General features: G+C 41.9%; 2 protein-coding genes across 8 annotated transcripts in view; both read right to left on the bottom strand.

Annotated features, from left to right (window-relative positions):
- Positions 1 to 1,442: 1,442 nt before the first annotated feature.
- tnnt1 (troponin T type 1 (skeletal, slow)) lies at positions 1,443 to 13,847 on the bottom strand. Of its 7 annotated transcripts, XM_042505753.1 has the most exons (17): positions 13,747 to 13,847; positions 9,793 to 9,820; positions 9,655 to 9,662; positions 9,486 to 9,551; positions 8,683 to 8,700; positions 7,752 to 7,772; positions 7,255 to 7,275; positions 7,035 to 7,055; positions 6,680 to 6,701; positions 6,515 to 6,575; positions 3,954 to 4,070; positions 3,084 to 3,161; positions 2,819 to 2,932; positions 2,629 to 2,738; positions 2,028 to 2,118; positions 1,729 to 1,769; positions 1,443 to 1,623 (listed from the first exon to the last, which is right to left on the bottom strand). In XM_042505753.1, exons 2-17 carry the CDS (start codon positions 9,816 to 9,818, stop codon positions 1,578 to 1,580), a joined length of 861 nt encoding a protein of 286 aa, XP_042361687.1. In that variant the 5' UTR covers positions 9,819 to 9,820; positions 13,747 to 13,847; the 3' UTR covers positions 1,443 to 1,577. The 7 variants fall into 7 exon arrangements, with proteins under 7 accessions (XP_042361687.1, XP_042361688.1, XP_042361689.1 ...); XM_042505754.1 differs by lacking the exon at positions 7,752 to 7,772; XM_042505755.1 differs by lacking the exon at positions 7,035 to 7,055 and having other exon boundaries at positions 13,747 to 13,845.
- A 2,291-nt stretch (positions 13,848 to 16,138) lies between these two features.
- The window catches only part of pih1d1 (PIH1 domain containing 1), a 16,449-nt gene continuing 15,230 nt past the window's right edge, over positions 16,139 to 17,357 (bottom strand). The window contains exon 11 of the mRNA XM_042505763.1: positions 16,139 to 16,414. Within this exon, the coding sequence (XP_042361697.1) occupies positions 16,379 to 16,414 (36 nt within the window). The 3' untranslated portion in view covers positions 16,139 to 16,378. The remainder of the gene's footprint in view (positions 16,415 to 17,357) is intronic.

Here is a 17,357-nt window from a genome sequence, read left to right as displayed (position 1 = left end):
GTCCCTTTAATCCAATTATGAACATGGAGGATTTTTTCTGAACAAACTGCACATTTTAAAGGCAGCATGGAAATTATGGATACATCTGATTTCAGCGAGGTCAATGTGCATGTCTGTGTGTGTGTGTGTTGATTACAAAAAATAATAAACTATGTGTCCTCTTTAGTCCTTGTCTCACGCAGAGAGCCAAACATGTGAGGCAGGAATTAGGGAGGGGGGTGGGGGGTGGGGCAGGAAACATAATTACCACCGACAGGAGAGAAGAAGAAACAGCCTGTGAACCACAACAACTCTAAAAACACAGTCAACTACTTTTGAACACTTCAGCAAAATAAGCTCTGAATTAAAGTGATGTTTTACAAAGAGGTTTAATTTCTTGTCAGTCGTTATTTTACACAATTTATCTTTTTTAAATGCTCAGAAAAAAAAACATCAGATTTTTTTTTTAATTATTATTCCTTAGTGCCCACTTTAATGTCACTCACACTCGTATCACTCTGCACACAAAATGGGCTTTTCAAAATCAAGATTCTAAAAATATATATTACATTAATCTTATTTTCTGCCTTCAATTAGATATTTTCTTAACCCACATCATCAATATCGATATTCATTCATTTTCAGAATTTTAACCCTTTAAATGCCAGGTTTTTGCCATGACGCCACTATGTTTTTAGATGATAAAAATGCACAAAAAATGTATTACTTTCAATCTACTACATGCTAAGTAGATTTTTTTATTATCACAGCCTCGGATATGCCAATGATTCACAGCAACATTGATTTTTTACATAATTATTGTGCAGTGTCAAATCTCACACTTCTCTCGCTCTGCACACAACGTGTACTTTTCAAAATCTGGCTATAAAAAATATTCTACATTAATATTATTTTCTACTTTTATTGAGTACATTGAGTAAGTGCTTTTTTTATGTATTTTAATCATAGCTGGGGAAATGTGTGATTTGCAGCAGCATTCACTGTGACAGTGCACCTAGCGGAAATAAAAAAGTAAGTGGACTTAATGCAACAGTAAAAGTCAGACGTAATGAAGAAATTGTTGACAGACTGATTACAGAATTGACTTTTTCTCTGCTATTTGTGAGAGCTTGACATTTTCTCTTTTGCACGTGTGAAGATTTAAACAATTTATCGATGAGCCTCTCCTGCAAAATTGGGCCTAAAATTAGTAGCAGTTGTTACTTAACAGCAGTTAGATGTCATCACATTAAAAAAAGTGTTAAAAATTAAAGCAGCTAAAATCAGATCAATGACCAATCACATTGGATAAATGGTGTTGTTCAGAGAAATGACTATTTGTCCTTTTTGCTAAAACTGTGACAATATCCAGAGAGAATCACACGAGACAGAAAATCAGTGAAAATTTTGTTCTGGCCACATCTTTAAAATCATGAATAAAAAGTCACAGTGACACCTCCAAACTGAGTGCATGGTGTTTTATTATTAATCCATCTTTTTAAGAAACAATCAGTATCTGTCACACACAGAGGAAATATGTGTTTCCTCTGTTCATATTCTGCCTTCACGTTTTGTTATCAATGTGATTCCTGCTTTATTTACTTCCAGCGACCTCCCACCTTCCCTTTGCCATGGCCCTTTTTACTGCAGGAGGAAAGAAGAGGAAAGAAAGGAAGGGTGTAAAGAGGACTGGAAGAACAGATGAAAAGCAGATTTAAGTAAAGAGTATTTTATATAAAAGTAACTCACAATTTCTGAGCGTGTTGGATTCTGTTCAGCAGCACGATGATCTGCAGGAGGCAAACAAAAACAGTTTAGAGGTAACAGCAAGAATTTAAAATCATAATGCAAGAGAAGGGCGCTATTAGATCATTACATGTTAAAGCAATAAGGGCTGCAAACTATTATTCATTTGTAGAAGACTTTTATGATTGTTTTATTGATAAAACGTTAGAAAAAAACTCAAAGGTTGTCTGCCCTTAATCAGCCATAAATCCAGCAGTTTGCGGTTAACTTCTCTTCTTGTCCTGTTGGAAATCACGTCCTACCTCATATTTCTGGTGCTTCATGTGCTCCATAAAGTCGAATTTCTCAGACTCCAGCTGGTAGATCCAGTTCCACATCTCCTGAGCCCGTTGCCTTGGAAATATAAAGCAAACATTTTGAAATGATCCCGACCTTTATTTATTGATGCAGCTGCTCCTCAGTCTGGTATAATGGCTCCTAATTTCAGAAAAAAAAGTATGTACAGTGAGAGACAAATAACTCTTTAACCCTGGTTGAATTGTACAGTGAATTACACAAATCATGTCAATTTAAAAAATAGTTTTGCAAATAGACAAAGTTTGTTGTGGTACTAGAGGTGCAGCCTTGAGTCACATGATGCGGACTCGAGTCAGATTTGAGTAACAAATTTGATGATTTTAGACTGAACACTTGAAATTAAAAAAAAGACCTGCAACTCAACTTAGACTTCAACACCAACGACTCGTGACTTCAGTTGAACATGAAAATACTTGATACCTTTGCTTAAAAGTGAAATTATTTACCACAAGTTCCTTTAAAATCAGCATATATTTGTGGTATTTAACAGAATGTTTCATTTATTAAGATGAAAAACTGCCTGAAAAAGAGCAGAAGGAGACTCACTTGAGAGAATCCTCCCTCATATTGTCGATGCCCAGCGGCTCCCGCCTCTCCGCCAGAGTCTTCTTCTTGATCTCTCTGCCTGTCAGACGCTTGCCCTTCCTCGACTCAGCCTGAGAACACACACACTCATCCTCTTCATCACCAGCATCAGCATCATCGTCTCCGCTAAGAATAACTGCGGCTGTCTGACCTTCGCCAGGAAGCCTCCAAAGTTCGCTCCCATGCCGGACAGCACTTTCTTCTTCTTGAGGTCGTCATCGGCCTTCCTCTTGGCTTCTTCCTCCTCTTTCCTGTGACGCTCCTCCTGACAGATGAAGAGGAATGGAGTAATGAGGGAGAAATGTTTATGTGTTGAACTGTTGATGTTATGTTGTGTTGTACTGAGCAGATGTTTATATATTTTCTAAATAATATAATAATAAAAATGTGTGTGTGATCATGAGTGTGTGTGGTACCGCAATCCTGTTTTGTCTGTCCTTCTCCTTCTCTGCTCGAACCCTCTGGATCTCAGCTCTCTCTGACCGGCGACGTTCCTGATGGAAACAAGAGCAAAGAAGCCATTAAACATTTTAATTAACACAGCATGAAGCAACATTTGGAATAAAAATACATTAGATTTACTACAATAAACACTAAAAAAGTATTAAATGGAAAGATCCAAGTTTGCTGCCACTGTGCACCATGGAGTAACTCAAGGCTCTGTCCGAGGTCCTCTTCTATTTCTGTATTTACATGCTTCCTCTGGGCGGATTAATATTCAGTCATAAAAATCTCTTTTCATTGTTATGCCGATGACACTTAATGTTATGTGTCTATAAAAACAGGATTCCCCAACACAGTGATTTAGTGTAATCAGTGAGTTTGCAGCTCAGCTCCTACAATAAGTCTAAAATACACTGTGGAAACTAAATAGTTACATTCAGACTGTTCAGGTCCAAAAATGCTCCATTGAAACCCATTCAAACTGACATTTTTGATCCCACAGCCATCAGAGCAGAAAAACAGGACTTGTATTATTTCTGGGTGTCATTCTGGGCTTTTGACTCTGAATTTGTCATTTTGACTATTTTCCACCTGATGATGTTATTTACACCAAATTTGGCATATAGGATATACATGCTATTTCCATTAGGTGACCTGTCACAGTCAGTGTTGTTGCTAATCATTGACATGTCCCAGACTGTCATCATTCAAAAAGGTCTGCATGTACTATATTAAAAGTAATTAATTAACTTTCTATCACTGCTGTGTTTCCACTGGATCATGTTTTCATTAACACCCCATTTGTGTTTCTAGACTAACCACAAAGTGTTAAGCAAACTTACAATTCGGTCCTTGAGGCCGATGAGTTCTTCCTCATCCTTCTTCCTCTGTTCGAAGTGGACGTCGATCAGAGTGTGCAGCTCCAGTAAGTCCTTCTCCATACGCTTCCTGTGGATGTCCTGGTGGGAAAAGCGAGTGATATTTCCATATGGGCATCTCAGTAGAAGTGCCTTCTTATGTATAAACTGGGGCTGGGTGACAAAACCATAACAATATCAATTGCAAAATAACTTTTCCTTGATTGAACGTGCAACAGCCCGTTCCAGGGCGCGGAAATGTGCAACAGTTCGCTTCAGCACGCGGACATGTCCGACAGCCCATGGGCCAGCTGGGAGACCAATTCAGGGTCTGCATCCTTCGGAGGCTGCATTCGAAGGCCAATTACGTCACAGCGCTGCGCGAAGGCTGTCTCATTTGGTCACAATTCGAAGGCTCCTCCTTTCGCAGCCCACAAACGCGGCCTCCTTTTCCCTCTGTTTGGAGGACACATCGCTACTATCCTTCGTGGCCCTCCATTTCCCAAGATTCCTTCCGCGCCCGCGATCTTCAAAAATAATGGCGGCACAGAGCGGAGATCGGAGCGTTGATTTAACTTAATGTGGGTTTTTACTCGTTTGAAAATCAAACGCCAGATATGTTAAACTTAGAGGGACATTAAAATCTCATAATTTCATTCATAATACGTGACGTTAGTAATGCTAACACGTAGCCACCTAGCTGCCCCGCTGTGCTGCCCGCAGCAGCGGAGAGCTCCGCCCACAGCAGAGGAGAGCTCCGCCCACAGCAGAGGAGAGCTCCGCCCACAGCAGAGGAGAGCTCCGCCCACTGACGGAGGCTCTACTGCGTGAAAAACCAGCTTCCGACGCGGACAGAGGCGCTCCCTCCCCCCCTCTCCCCCTCTCTCTCTCTGGCGAGCCTTGACAGCAGGAATAAACTGTCGTGGGGGTAAGGGCGGGAACATCTGGTGACGCAACCAGGAAATCCTCCGAAGGCCAGACTGTCCCAATTAAAAACCGTTAATGCGGCCTTCGGAGGTGCCTCCGAAGGAGTCGCCTCCGTAGACCGCGTAGACTGCGTCCTCCGAAGGATGCAGACCCTGAATTGGGACACAGCTATATAGTCTCTCCAGCGTGTCCTGGGTCCTGCCCAGGGCCTCCTACCGGTGGGACGTGCCCTGAACACCTCACCAGGGAGGCGTCCAGGAGGCATCCTAATTAGATGCCTTAGAAGCCACCTCATCTGGCTCTTCTCAACGCGGAGGAGCAGCGGCTCCGCTCCGAGCTCCTCCCGGATGAGCTTCTCACCCTGTCTCTAAGGGAGAGCCCAGCCACCCTACGGAGGAAGCTCATTTCGGCCGCTTGTACCCCGATCTTGTCACATCTTTCAGTCACTACCCAAAGCTCGTGACCATAGGTGAGGGTAGGTACGAAGATCGACCATTCATTCATCCAGAGCTTTGCATTTCGGCTCAGCTCTCTCTTCACCACGACAGATCGGAGCAGAGTCCGCATTACTGCAGACGCCGCACCGATCCCCCTGTCGATCTCCCGCTCCATCCTCCCCTCACTCGTGAACAAGACCCCGAGACACCCGAAGGCGGAGGGAGGCTACCCTCTCGTTCACCGGGGTAAACTCCAACATACAGGCACTGAGCTGGGGGGCAATAAGTATTGCCACCCCTGCCCGGCGCCTCTCACCAGTGGCAACTCCAGAGTGGAAGAGAGTCCAACCCCTCTGGAGAAGACTGGCTCTGGAGCTCATGTGTGTCCAGGTGGGGCCGACTATATCTAGTCAGAACTTGTCAACCTCGCGCACCAGCTCAGGCTCCTTCCCCACCAGAGAGGCGACATACCACGTCCCCAGAGCGAGCTTCTGCAGCCGAGGATCGCACTGCTAAGGTCCCCGCCTCACATCGCACCCGACCCCTTTGGCCCCTCCTTCGGGTGGTGAGCCCACGGGGAGACGGTCCCACGTTGAAACGGTTCATTCACTTCATATATTCAGTCCTCCATCACGTAAAGCTGATGGAGGACTGGAACAATTTCTGTTGAAAATATCTGGGTAAGATCAATAGGGTTTGAAGCTATTTCACTGTTTATTTTTATTCTTTACTGTTGACTTACACTGTTCCTTACTGCTGATATTGCACTTCAGTCTTGCACTGTTTAATTGTTTATTTATTCTTTTTTTTTTTACAATGCTTCCCTAATTAGAAACAAACATCAATACTGTATTTTAATAAATAAGATAAGATAGACAAGATAGATGCTGCTATTGACGCAGCTCGACATGTCATGGTAATAAAAATTATGGTTTGTTTTTGCTTTGCTCTGCTCCACTCTTAAACCCTGAAAAAAACAGAATGTTGTCAAAGCCACGTATCAGCGTGGACTTAAAATTACATTACATTCATGCATTTGGTAAGGGAAAAACAAATTCCCCCTCCGCCGCAGAAATCAGTTAGAGTGAATTTAATGTCAGACTGAACATGGAAAAAAAGTTAACGAGTGGACTTTTAGCTGCAAAGTCAGAAAAGGAAGATAAAGAAACTGATGGGACTTACATCAAAATCCACCCTCTCTCCCTCAGGAATCTTTGGAGGGGCCAGTTGAGGCACCAGAGGTCTGAAAAACGACAGGAAGTCATTTTTGGAAAATATTTAGAAGTTATAAGTTGGACATCTAACTACTGAAAGAAAACATAGTAAAGAAAATAAAGATAAACGTACTTGGGTTTGGGGCGTTCCTCCTCTGTAACAAAAGAAGGAAAGACAAGCAAAATTTTAATAAGTAATCGTATGAATGAATGAAAATGTTCCCCCACGTGTGAAAGGACAAATCTTAAAGTTGTTAATGCAGCAATAAACATGACAGAAAGCACAGCAAGCATGGGACTGAGAACGCGTGACCTTTGCCGTTAAAGTCGAGTCAAGTGGCTGCAGATAATTGTGATATGTGAGATAATTATTTGAGTTAAAAAATAAAAGTGAGTTAGCAAACGCGGTGCTGAGGTGAGGAGAAAACTGGGACTTATGGGTCCTTTTGGGAACCTTTAGGGAACCACGCGTCTACTTTTTCCCTCACCTTCCTCCTGGACGTCTTGATCTGATGGACCAGCCACATGAAGGCAGAATGAAAAACGGCAAAAATGTGGGAGAAAAAGCAGTGAGGATGGAGGGAGGGTAAAAGAAAATTAACACATGGAGCAATGTAAGCTCATTAATGGGTGGCTGAACTGGGGGATTTCGGGATCTAGGGGCTCTTTTGGGAACCTTTAGGGAACCACACATCTACTTTTTCTCACCTTCCTCGTGGGCGTCTTGATCTGATGGACCAGCCACATGAAGACAGAATGAAAAATGGATGAAGAGCAACAAAAATAGCACATGGAGCAATGTAAGAGCCATTAATGAAAAGTACAAATGAGGAAAGAAAGGGAATAGAAAAGGTAAGTGGGAGAAAAAGGGAACAAAGAACAACTGGTACAGGAGCAAAAATGTAAGAGAAAAAGTGGTGAAGATGGAGGGAGGGTAAAATAAATCCCACATGGAGCAACATAAGAGTCATCAATGATGAAAAACTAACCACACGAAGAAAGTAAGGAAATAGAAAAGAGGAGAGGAAGCAAGGAAGAAAGGAAAAAGGCGAAAATGAAGGAGAGAAAGTGGGAAGTAATAGAAGGACGGTAACAAAAATAACACATGGATTAGTCATTAATGATGGGTGGCTGAACTCGGGAAAATCGGGATTTAGGGTCCCTTTTGGGAACTGTTAGGGAACCAAATGTCTACTTTTTCTCACCTTCCTCGTAGGTGTCTTGATCTGACGGACCAGCCACATGAAGATAGCATGAAAAATGGATGCAGGGCAACAGAACAGTGGATGTGAAAGTAGAAATTGAGAAAGCAAGGGAATAGAAAAGGTAAGGAGGAGGAGAGGAAAAATGGGCAAAAGGCATAAATGTAGGAGAGAAAGTGGAAAGATGGAAGGTAGCAAAGAGAGAGTTGAAAGGAGAATGAAATACACAGAGAGGTAAGATGTGAAGATGTAGAGAACCAAAAAAAGGAGGGACGGAGGAAAATCAACACACCACATGATCGAGGGGCAAAAATGATAAAAGAATGGAAAAACAAAGTGACAAATCAAACACAGGAGAAAATGATCGAAAGAAGTCCCAAGTTAATATCTGATACTGCACAGGCAGCTAGCTTAAAGAAACAGTTAGGCATTTTGGAAAATATGCTGATTTGCTTTCTGAATGAGAAAATCTATCCCACTCTGCAGATACTGATCTGGTCTTTTAACTCTCTGCAGGAAGCATATTTCACAAAATGTTCAACAATCGCTTTACAAACATCATTTCCCATCATGCAATGAGAGCCACAGCACTGGCTTTGGGAAATGTAGCTTTGTGGATCATTCTGTGAGCATTTATTATAACATAATGCATGTATGGATCATTTTGTACATGCAGATTGGAGTTTTACACATTACATGACATGATTTTATCCTTAGTGTGGAAAAGTAGACTACACAATATCGAAAACTTCATCATTTACATTAAAATACAGTAAAGATAAAGGATATATCAACACTTAGCGGTCCAGGTGTGATTTACAGTTAAATAGATCTGCACTTCTTCACTTTAACTACAACCTTCACTGCATTGTGTTTTAGGACGAGCCATTAATGGAGTGTGAATGCGTGACTGATGACGATGCTGTCAGCTTACCTTGATATTCATGCTGCTCTGATAGCCAAAATCAGCACAGAATCAGCCAATGGGAAAGCAGGACACAAAGGAAGTTAATAGTTTAGAGAGAATATCACCAGCCGCTTCAACTGTTATCAGCCCGATCACTGGCTGTTGTCATTTGTCATTAGTAGCATTGATTTGAGGTACTATGGCCCTTCTCTACTGCCTATTTTTACATTTATTGTTAGGTGGCGACCTCTAGTGGCCACTGTAATTAAGGAAGGTCAGGGTAGATGGATGGGTCAAGAAACACAGGACTTTTGCCCAGGAGAACAAGAGGTCAACACTGACTGATTTAACTTGGGTACTTAAATCTGATCAAATAGGCTTGATTTATTAAGCATAAGCAACCAAAGAAGAAATTACCCGAAAATTGGCAAGAAATTTGTAAAAAATAAATTTTTTTTTTTTTTTTTTCTTTTTTTAAAAGGAAAATACCTGGAAAATGCCCTAAAAAATGTGTAACATTATTTTAAATTTCTGGCTTTCTTCTTTCTTCCATAGACACTTTTACCTAACTATTTTTATTATTTTAAATCTACTAATTTCTAGCAATTTGAGGAACATTTTTTATGCTCATTGCCTTTTTCTCATGTTTTTGATAACATTTGAAACAGGTGAAACTGCAGCAGTTATGAAGAAGAAGGGAGAGAACAGCTTTGCTCTTTGAAAGTTTCTTCAGACAACAACAGACAAACATTTTATCATAATTACAACACTTAAAATCTTTTACTGTTAATGATTTTTGTACCATCTTTTTTGTAACGTCCTGATCTTACCTCCTCCATCCTCCTCTGCATGCTCGGTCTCCTCGTGCTCCTCAGGCTCGGGCTCCTCTTCGGCCTCTGGAAGAAAAGACACCCGGAGAAATGAATATCATTTCATGTCTCATAAAAGTCTTTACTTATGTTGTTTATCGACACAAATGCGGACACATCCTGAACTTACCCTGCTCCCTGGAGAAACGAGACAAAGGAGTCGAGAAAGAAACATATTTATCAGTTAACATCACTGTTGATGCATTTACACAATTAACTGAAGCAATAATGTAAATTAATAAGCAGTGAGGCATGCAGCTTTACTCACTCGTATTCCTCTTCTACATCTGACATGGCTGCAAGTAAGACAGATACGTGACAGTCTGATCGAGAAGGTTCACATAAAAATGTGTTCAAGAAGCCTGTCTGCTTTCATTTCGGCTGGCCGTCACTATTAAATGAATTCACACAGGCGGCATCACTTGAGAATGCGGCCGGACGGAAACAGTCGTGAACACATGAAACGCTGAAGGACAGCGTCAGGTAATAACGCTTCAGGTGACCACGTGATATAATGAGACAGACAGTCTGTGCTGTCTGTCTGTTAACACAAGGACCGGCTGCATTCATCGCAACATGTGCGTTTGTTGACATCACAATAACGGCATCCTGGAGCGCAGAAGCAGATGCATCATCGTAAGTAGACGCGGAAGGTCACTGACAGAGCGGCATCATGTGGCGAGTTTGGAGCGAACGACCACGGGCGGCTGCGTGACACCTAACATATCGCGGTGCTTCTGCGTCCAGTGTGAATTCGGCCTCACGACCGCGGTTACGAGGAGTCAGCAGTTAATAACAGAAGAAAACAGGCAATTTTTCAACAACTGTGAATCACTGCAAACATGAGAGAACGTTGAGCATATGGTGAAAAATGTGCACCAAAATATAAGGCTGATTGGTCCAGTAGTTTGTGAGTTCAGCTGCAGACAGACAGAAACACACACATAACCAGAGACACGACACTTTGTAGGCTCACGGCCATCAGAACAAATACTGGCTACGTGGATTAAAATATTTAAAGCCATGGTATCAGGTGTTTGTAAATGCAGGCTTGAAGTGCAGAAATACACGAGTGAGTCATCATGTCGAAATCACAGGTGGTCATCGTCGCTGTTCTCCTGTGATTAATCACGTTGGAGAGACAAATGCACGTTGACATGAGCTCAGCTATAAATTGTTCCTCTGAGCTGCCATTGTCCTGACGTTAAACCACCACCCGCAGACAGACACACAGTGGGTGCGCGCTGACACCTTCTTGGCAGCGGGGGGGGCGGGAAGATTGATGGAGCGCCAACAGGTGAGAATGTGATGCGGGTTAAACGCAGAAAGATCGGGGAGATAAAGTTTCTACCTTCATCTGTCCTCACTCACCCGCTTTGTTCTGGTGTTTGTGCCAAATTCGATTTACCCAAATTTACCCTCAAACACTGCACAGTAGTGTCGAAAGAGTTTGTGACGACTCATCATGAGAAGTAACGCGCGTTTCAACAAGAGCGCTAAAATCTGACACCTTCAACTTGACAGCTGGTTTCACAGTTTGACGTGTTCACCGAGGAATCTGTCATCAGTTCAGCGGAGAGCTCAAAGGTCCCGACACGCTAACACGACACGCTAAACATGAGGTCAAAGGTATTTCTACACTGTGTTAGACATTATAACATTATTTAACCCCTTAGGGACTCTTTGGTGCATTTTCCATGCTTTTCATTCCTCATGTTGTGATAACTGTGTGTGTGTTGCTGCATGTGTCCTAAATGTAGTCCAGATTGTGTATTTGAGTGTAATCAGTGAATTTGCAGCTCAGCTCCTACAATAAGTCTAAAATACACTGTGGAAACTAAATAGTTACATTCAGACTGTTCAGGTCCAAAAATGCTCCATTGAAACCCATTCAAACTGACATTTTTGATCCCACAGCCATCAGAGCAGAAAAACAGGACTTGTATTATTTCTGGGTGTCATTTCTTGTTGTTTTTTAACTATATTTGGCATATAGAGAAAATACACGATATTTTCCGCTAGATGTATGACGTATGGAGAAAAGGACAGAGGGGAGAAATGACAGATGGATGATTGAGAGGTGAACATTACAACACTTTTGTCGGGACAGTCGGAAACAGGCCGTTTAGGGCTAAATGAAAGGGGGGGGGGTTTAAAGTGGAGTCAAATTCGAACAGACTACAGGCTCTGGCTTTACCAGGTTAAATTTAGTCAAGGGCAGTGTGTGTTGTGTGTGTGTGTGTGTGTGTGTGTGTGTGGTGGGGGGGGGGGGATGGGTGTGCAACAATACCTCATTAGTGTTAAAGAGAGGCTATTGTATTCACTATTAATAAATTCAGTGTGAAGCCAGATCAAGAAAATAAAACTGTCCGTCAGCAGTAGGTTTAAGTTGTGTAATGTCTTTTTAACATTTCAAAAAAACAATTAGGAAAAAAAGCCACGATGTTGCTCTACATACACATGCTCCACATGTCCTTAACTCTTTGGGTTAATAACATGCTAATAACAAGCTATTTGAACCTTTGAAACCTGAACACACGTTCAATTTCTATCGAAAACATTGTAAAAAAGGGAATGGCCAACTTGGCAGATATGTACCTCAGATTTGATGACGTTAAACGTTTGCTTTCTCCAGTGTTTTTGACAGAACTCAGGTTTCAAAGGTTCAAAGGTGTGGCAGCATGAAAATAACAGTCATTTAAGTCATAAGTCATTTCTAAATAGAGTTTTTTTTTCTAACTAGATGACAAACAGGGAACCTGACATTGACTTGAACTATCCACCATAAATGTTTTACACACACACACACACACACACAGAGAGAGCGAGAGAGAGAGAGAGAGAGAGAGACACCTGTTTATCACCCTTTACTTTCCTAGTAGTGCTAAAGTTAGTGAGCCTGACCTCAGACTGTTAGCATTTGTTTATGAGGTTGGCAGTGACCATAGAGGGCAAAGGAACAATGTGAAGGATGGACCCCCCCCCCCCCCCCCCCCCCCCCCCCCACCCCCCCCCCCCACACACCCCACACACACACACACAAGCACCCCCCCCCCCCCCCCCCCCCCCCCCCCCCCCCACCACACACTACTCACTCCCCCCCCCCCCCCCCCCCCCCCCCCCCCCCCCCCCCCCCCCCCCCTGAATTAGCCGTCAAGAGTCAGCTCACTCTATTGAAGGATGCTGTGATGTCGATAATTTTGACTATTTGCTGAATGCTTTTATGACCGCTTAAGGAGCTACAAATATGGACATAATTAGGCACAAGCGGCCCAGTGGGGGCCCAGTGGGGGCCCAGTGGGGGCCTCGTTAGGGCGTTGTTAGACGTCATCTTGTGTTTGGCTGACATTAGGCAGCCTCACCCAGCCACAACACGGGGAAAATCAGGCATGAATTTGTGAACAGTTCACAACAGAAACAGTTCACATGATAAAAGGTGATATGTCAATGAAGAAAAAATCAAGGAGACGATCAGTTAAAAATCTGGCAAAAATTGGCTGCTGGCACAATCCACAAAATTATTCCACCAAGATGCCAGAGGAAAAAAAGTTTTCTTCAAATCTTTTTATTTAATGTAGCTGCTGACAGTCTGGGATATGTCAGTGATCAGCAGCTACATTGACTGTGACAGGTCACCTAGTGGAAATAGCATGTATTTCCTCCAGATGCCAAATATGGTCAAAATGACCTCATCAGGTGGAAAATAGTCAAAATGACAAATTCAGAGTCAAAAGCCCAGAATGACACCAGAAATAATACAAGTCCTGTTTTTCTGCTCTGATGGCTGTGGGATCAAAAATGTCAGTTTGAATGGGTTTCAATGGAGCATTTTTGGACCTGAACAGTCTGAATGTAACTATTTAGTTTCCACAGTGTATTTTAGACTTATTGTAGGAGCTGAGCTGCAAATTCACTGATTACACTCAAATACACAATCTGGACTACATTTAGGACACATGCATCAACACACACGCAGTTATCACAACAGGAAGAAGAAAAGTGTTTAAAATGCACCAAACAGTCTCTAACGGGTTAAAGTGCCCATGGATTTCCATTCATTTCACAAAAAGTTAAATTCACTTATTGAGACTTAAATCTTGCTTAAGAAATTGATGAAATTTGAAATTGTTGCTTGAATAAAAAAAAATGCAACATAAATCTTGTTCTACTGTCTTGATATAAAACCTACAGAGAAAAAAAGGCTAAAGGCAGAGGGACGTACCTGTATGAAGGTGTGTGGTACCACCAGACACAGGAGACAGACGGGACAGAGAGACAGAGACCGACAGACTATTCTGCAGACATTCAGAGTTTTATACAGAGAGGTGACAGGGCACTTTCGGTGTGTGTGTGTGTGTGTGTGTGTGTGTGTGTGTGTGTGTGTGTGTGTGTGTGTGTGTGTGTGTGTGTGTGTGTGTGTGCGCGTGCACTGTGAGAATTACTGTGTGTCCGAGGATACAATGCAAGAATAACTATGAGTCTCTCTGTGTGTGTGTGTGTGTGTGTGTGTGTGTGTGTGTGTGTGAAAGTGTGTCTGCGTGTGTGTCTGCGTGTGTGTCTGCATGTGTGTGTGTGGTCAGGGCTGGGGGCCACAGGCGGATTAAGCAGAGGCAGAAAGACGAGCAACCCACAGGATTAGGGAGAACAGAGGGATGACCTCACAGGACAAATGGAGGGGTGCCACAGGACAGGTGGAGAGGGGGACGACAAAATACAGACGGAGGAACGGAGGGAGGGACAGAGAGCACACGGGTGGGGGGGACTACGGGGGAAGCAGTTTATCAAAGAACAATGTTTCATTCATTAAAAACGCAAACCAACAAACTGTGGTGAGCCGGTTTTGAGAAAACAGAGCCAATTAGACGGACAGATTCGGAACAGAGGACAAAATTAGCAAAAAGGACAAGAGACAAAGACACAGTTGTACTAAGGTGAAGTTCCTCCTTTTACAACCTTATTTAAATAAAAATGTACGGCAGTCAACACTGCTGTACATGATCCTTCCTTAACTCTGAGGGACTGTTTGGCTGATTCTTTTTTGTAATTTTGGCTGTGTTCGTGCATATGACATACTTTTTTTTTTAGCTCATGACAAAAACCTGGAATTTAAAGGGTTAATATTTTGGAAAATAATGAATATTTGATATTCATGATTAGGACTGGTGTTTGTTAAAAACATCAACTCAATGAAATTAGAAAATCATATTAATGTATAATATATTTTAAAGTGTGATTTTGAAAAGCACATTCTGTGTGCAGAGCGATACCCGTGTAAGGGTTAAGTCTAAAGGGTTAATAAGTTCTCATGGCGGTCCATCAGAAAAGGAAAGACTTTTCCTGTCTTTATCAAATAGTTCCTCTCGAAAGCTCACTAATCACCACACTTTAATTCATTGATTTAATGTAGGAATCTGGAGCTGTTCGTCACTGTCAGACTGAAAACTCAAACTGTCAGCAGCATCTGTGGGAAAAATGAAGGATATTTTTACTGGACACACCCGCCGCTCCCTCACTGTGCAGCAGAGAGGCGTGAGAGCAGCCGAACAGATGCGGACGCTCAGCAACAGGATGCAGGGAGAGACAAAAGAGGAGTGAACGAGTGAGGGAGTGAAGGATGACCAGCACAGATCCAGAAATAGAAGACTGACTCTCTTTCCATGAAAGGGGAGTTTTCCGCTTCACTGAACGAGCCCGAGCTCTCGCAAAAACTAACCACGGGACATCGCGAACTGATGGTGATCCTGACAGTCTGAGGAGGTCACTGCGCTGCCGAATCAAAGTGTTAAAGAGGTCGAATAACCCGACGACATGTTCCTCTGCCGCAGCCACAGCACGCTTCCTCTGCCCGGGCCGGTCGCAGCAGCCGCATACATGCTTCTCAGACATTTCTAGGACTTTAGGACGTTTCTAAGATTTAAGGAAGTTTTTAGGAATTTAGGATGCTTCTAGGAATTTAGGCGTTTTCCTGTTTTTCGGACATTTCCGGGATTTTAGGACATTGTTTATCATTTTAGGAGATTTCTAGGATTTTAGGACGTTCTAAGGATTTCAGAATTTTTTTAGGATTTTAGGACGTTTCTAAGATTTAAGGAAGTTTAGTGGAATTTGGGACGTTTCTAAGATTTTTGGACATTTCTAGGATTTTAGAATGTTTCTGGGAGTTTAGGTGTTTTTCTGATTTTAGGACGCTTCTGGGATTTTAGGACGCTGATGCAGCATGTGAGCTGGCATCATATGGTGAGGAGCTCCGGTCAGCCCCGCCTACACACGTTATTCCTTAACGACGACTACAGGGCCAAAAACAAACACACGGCAAAACCACGTCCATCCAAGAGCCAAACAGAGCGCCCAACTTCTCACCACAAGTGAGAAATGACCAACTTAGTTTCTCAAACTCCTCTAAAGCAAACCTTTAACCCTTTAACCTTTTAACCCTAACCTTTCCTCAGCAGCCTCCTCTGTCCCAGTGAAAGCGTTTTTAACAGCAGGGGACGTGGTGGATTATAAATCAAGAATTAAAAAGGGATTCTTTAACTTGATATAGAAAAGAAGAGAATATGCAGTATTTTTTAAAATTTGTTTGAAATAATTAATAGAATATTTTTCAGTTGTAGTTTTTCTGTAATTTCATATTTTATTTACAAAACATCATGAGAAAATCGTGTTTGTGAATCGAGTCGTGAGTCGAGTGAATCGTTAGTGGGCACAGAGAGGGTTCAGAAAGGAGCCAGGAGCACCGCAAAGTGGGATTCAAGTCATGAATCAAATGACACAGAGAAACACTTTACAAAAAACAGGTTTATTTTTTACATTTTTGAACAAAAATAAATAAATAGAAGTGCGTTTCTGTAATTTCATGAAGACACCACAGGCATCGTGACTGTGAGGATCTGGGAGAGAAAACAGGAACAAAGTGTACAGTGTTTTGGTGTGTTGTGAATTTACAGAAACTGTGTCTCGCCTGTTCGGGTTTGAATCTCTGCATCTAAATTTCTGTGCCTTTAACCCTTTGAAACCTGGAGCGACATCACTTTTATTTTGCTGCTCTCCTTCACCTTTCACAGTATTTAAACCTTTGAGTCCTGAGCGACACGGAGCGATTTCTTTCATAAACATGGGAAAAAGCCAGAGAAGCTTGGTAAGAAATGTTTCACAAACTGCAAGAAATTTGTAGATTTATCAAATTATTCTTCTTCTTATATTTTTAATGAGCTAGTGCAAAATGTTTAGGGAAAAAGAAACAAAAAAGCTTGGGAAAACTAGATTTGTAATATCATAAATACATGTTTAAAATTATGTTACAGAATTTTTATAATTTTTTAAGCACTTTTTCTTGATTGCCATGTTTGTGTGTTTGTTTGTTTCTAATTTCAGGTAATTTACTTGTATTTTCGTTCTCCCTATTTCTTGCTAATGTTTTGGGTCATTTCTTCTTTCAGTGCTCATTGGCTTCTTCACATGTTATTGAAAGACATCTTTTTCAGGTTTCAAAGGGTTAATTCTTCTGGGGTGGAAAAAAACACTTAAGTGTCTAAAATTCTGGCTGCATGTTGGTATCAAATCATTTTTTTAATGACTGAAAACTGACTGCAGGTCAGATCTCGGTCTCACTGTCTGAGACACAAACATGATGTTTGATATTTATAAAAGCAAATAACACAACGAAGCACGTTTTGTAGGTATTTAATAGTAATTTGTTTGTTTTAATGTTCCGGTAATTTTCTTGTACTTTATTTTTTACTAATCTCTTGGTCATTTCTTCTTTCACTCCCCCCTTTCCCATGTTTTTGAAAGAAATCAAGACCTTTTGTTCCCGGTTTCAAAGGGTTAAGC

This window comes from Plectropomus leopardus, chromosome 17 (assembly GCF_008729295.1).
Source record: "Plectropomus leopardus isolate mb chromosome 17, YSFRI_Pleo_2.0, whole genome shotgun sequence".
NCBI classification, from domain to species: Eukaryota; Metazoa; Chordata; class Actinopteri; order Perciformes; family Serranidae; genus Plectropomus; species Plectropomus leopardus.
Note: the sequence above shows the minus strand (reverse complement) of the source record. Positions and strands in the feature narration are given on the sequence as shown.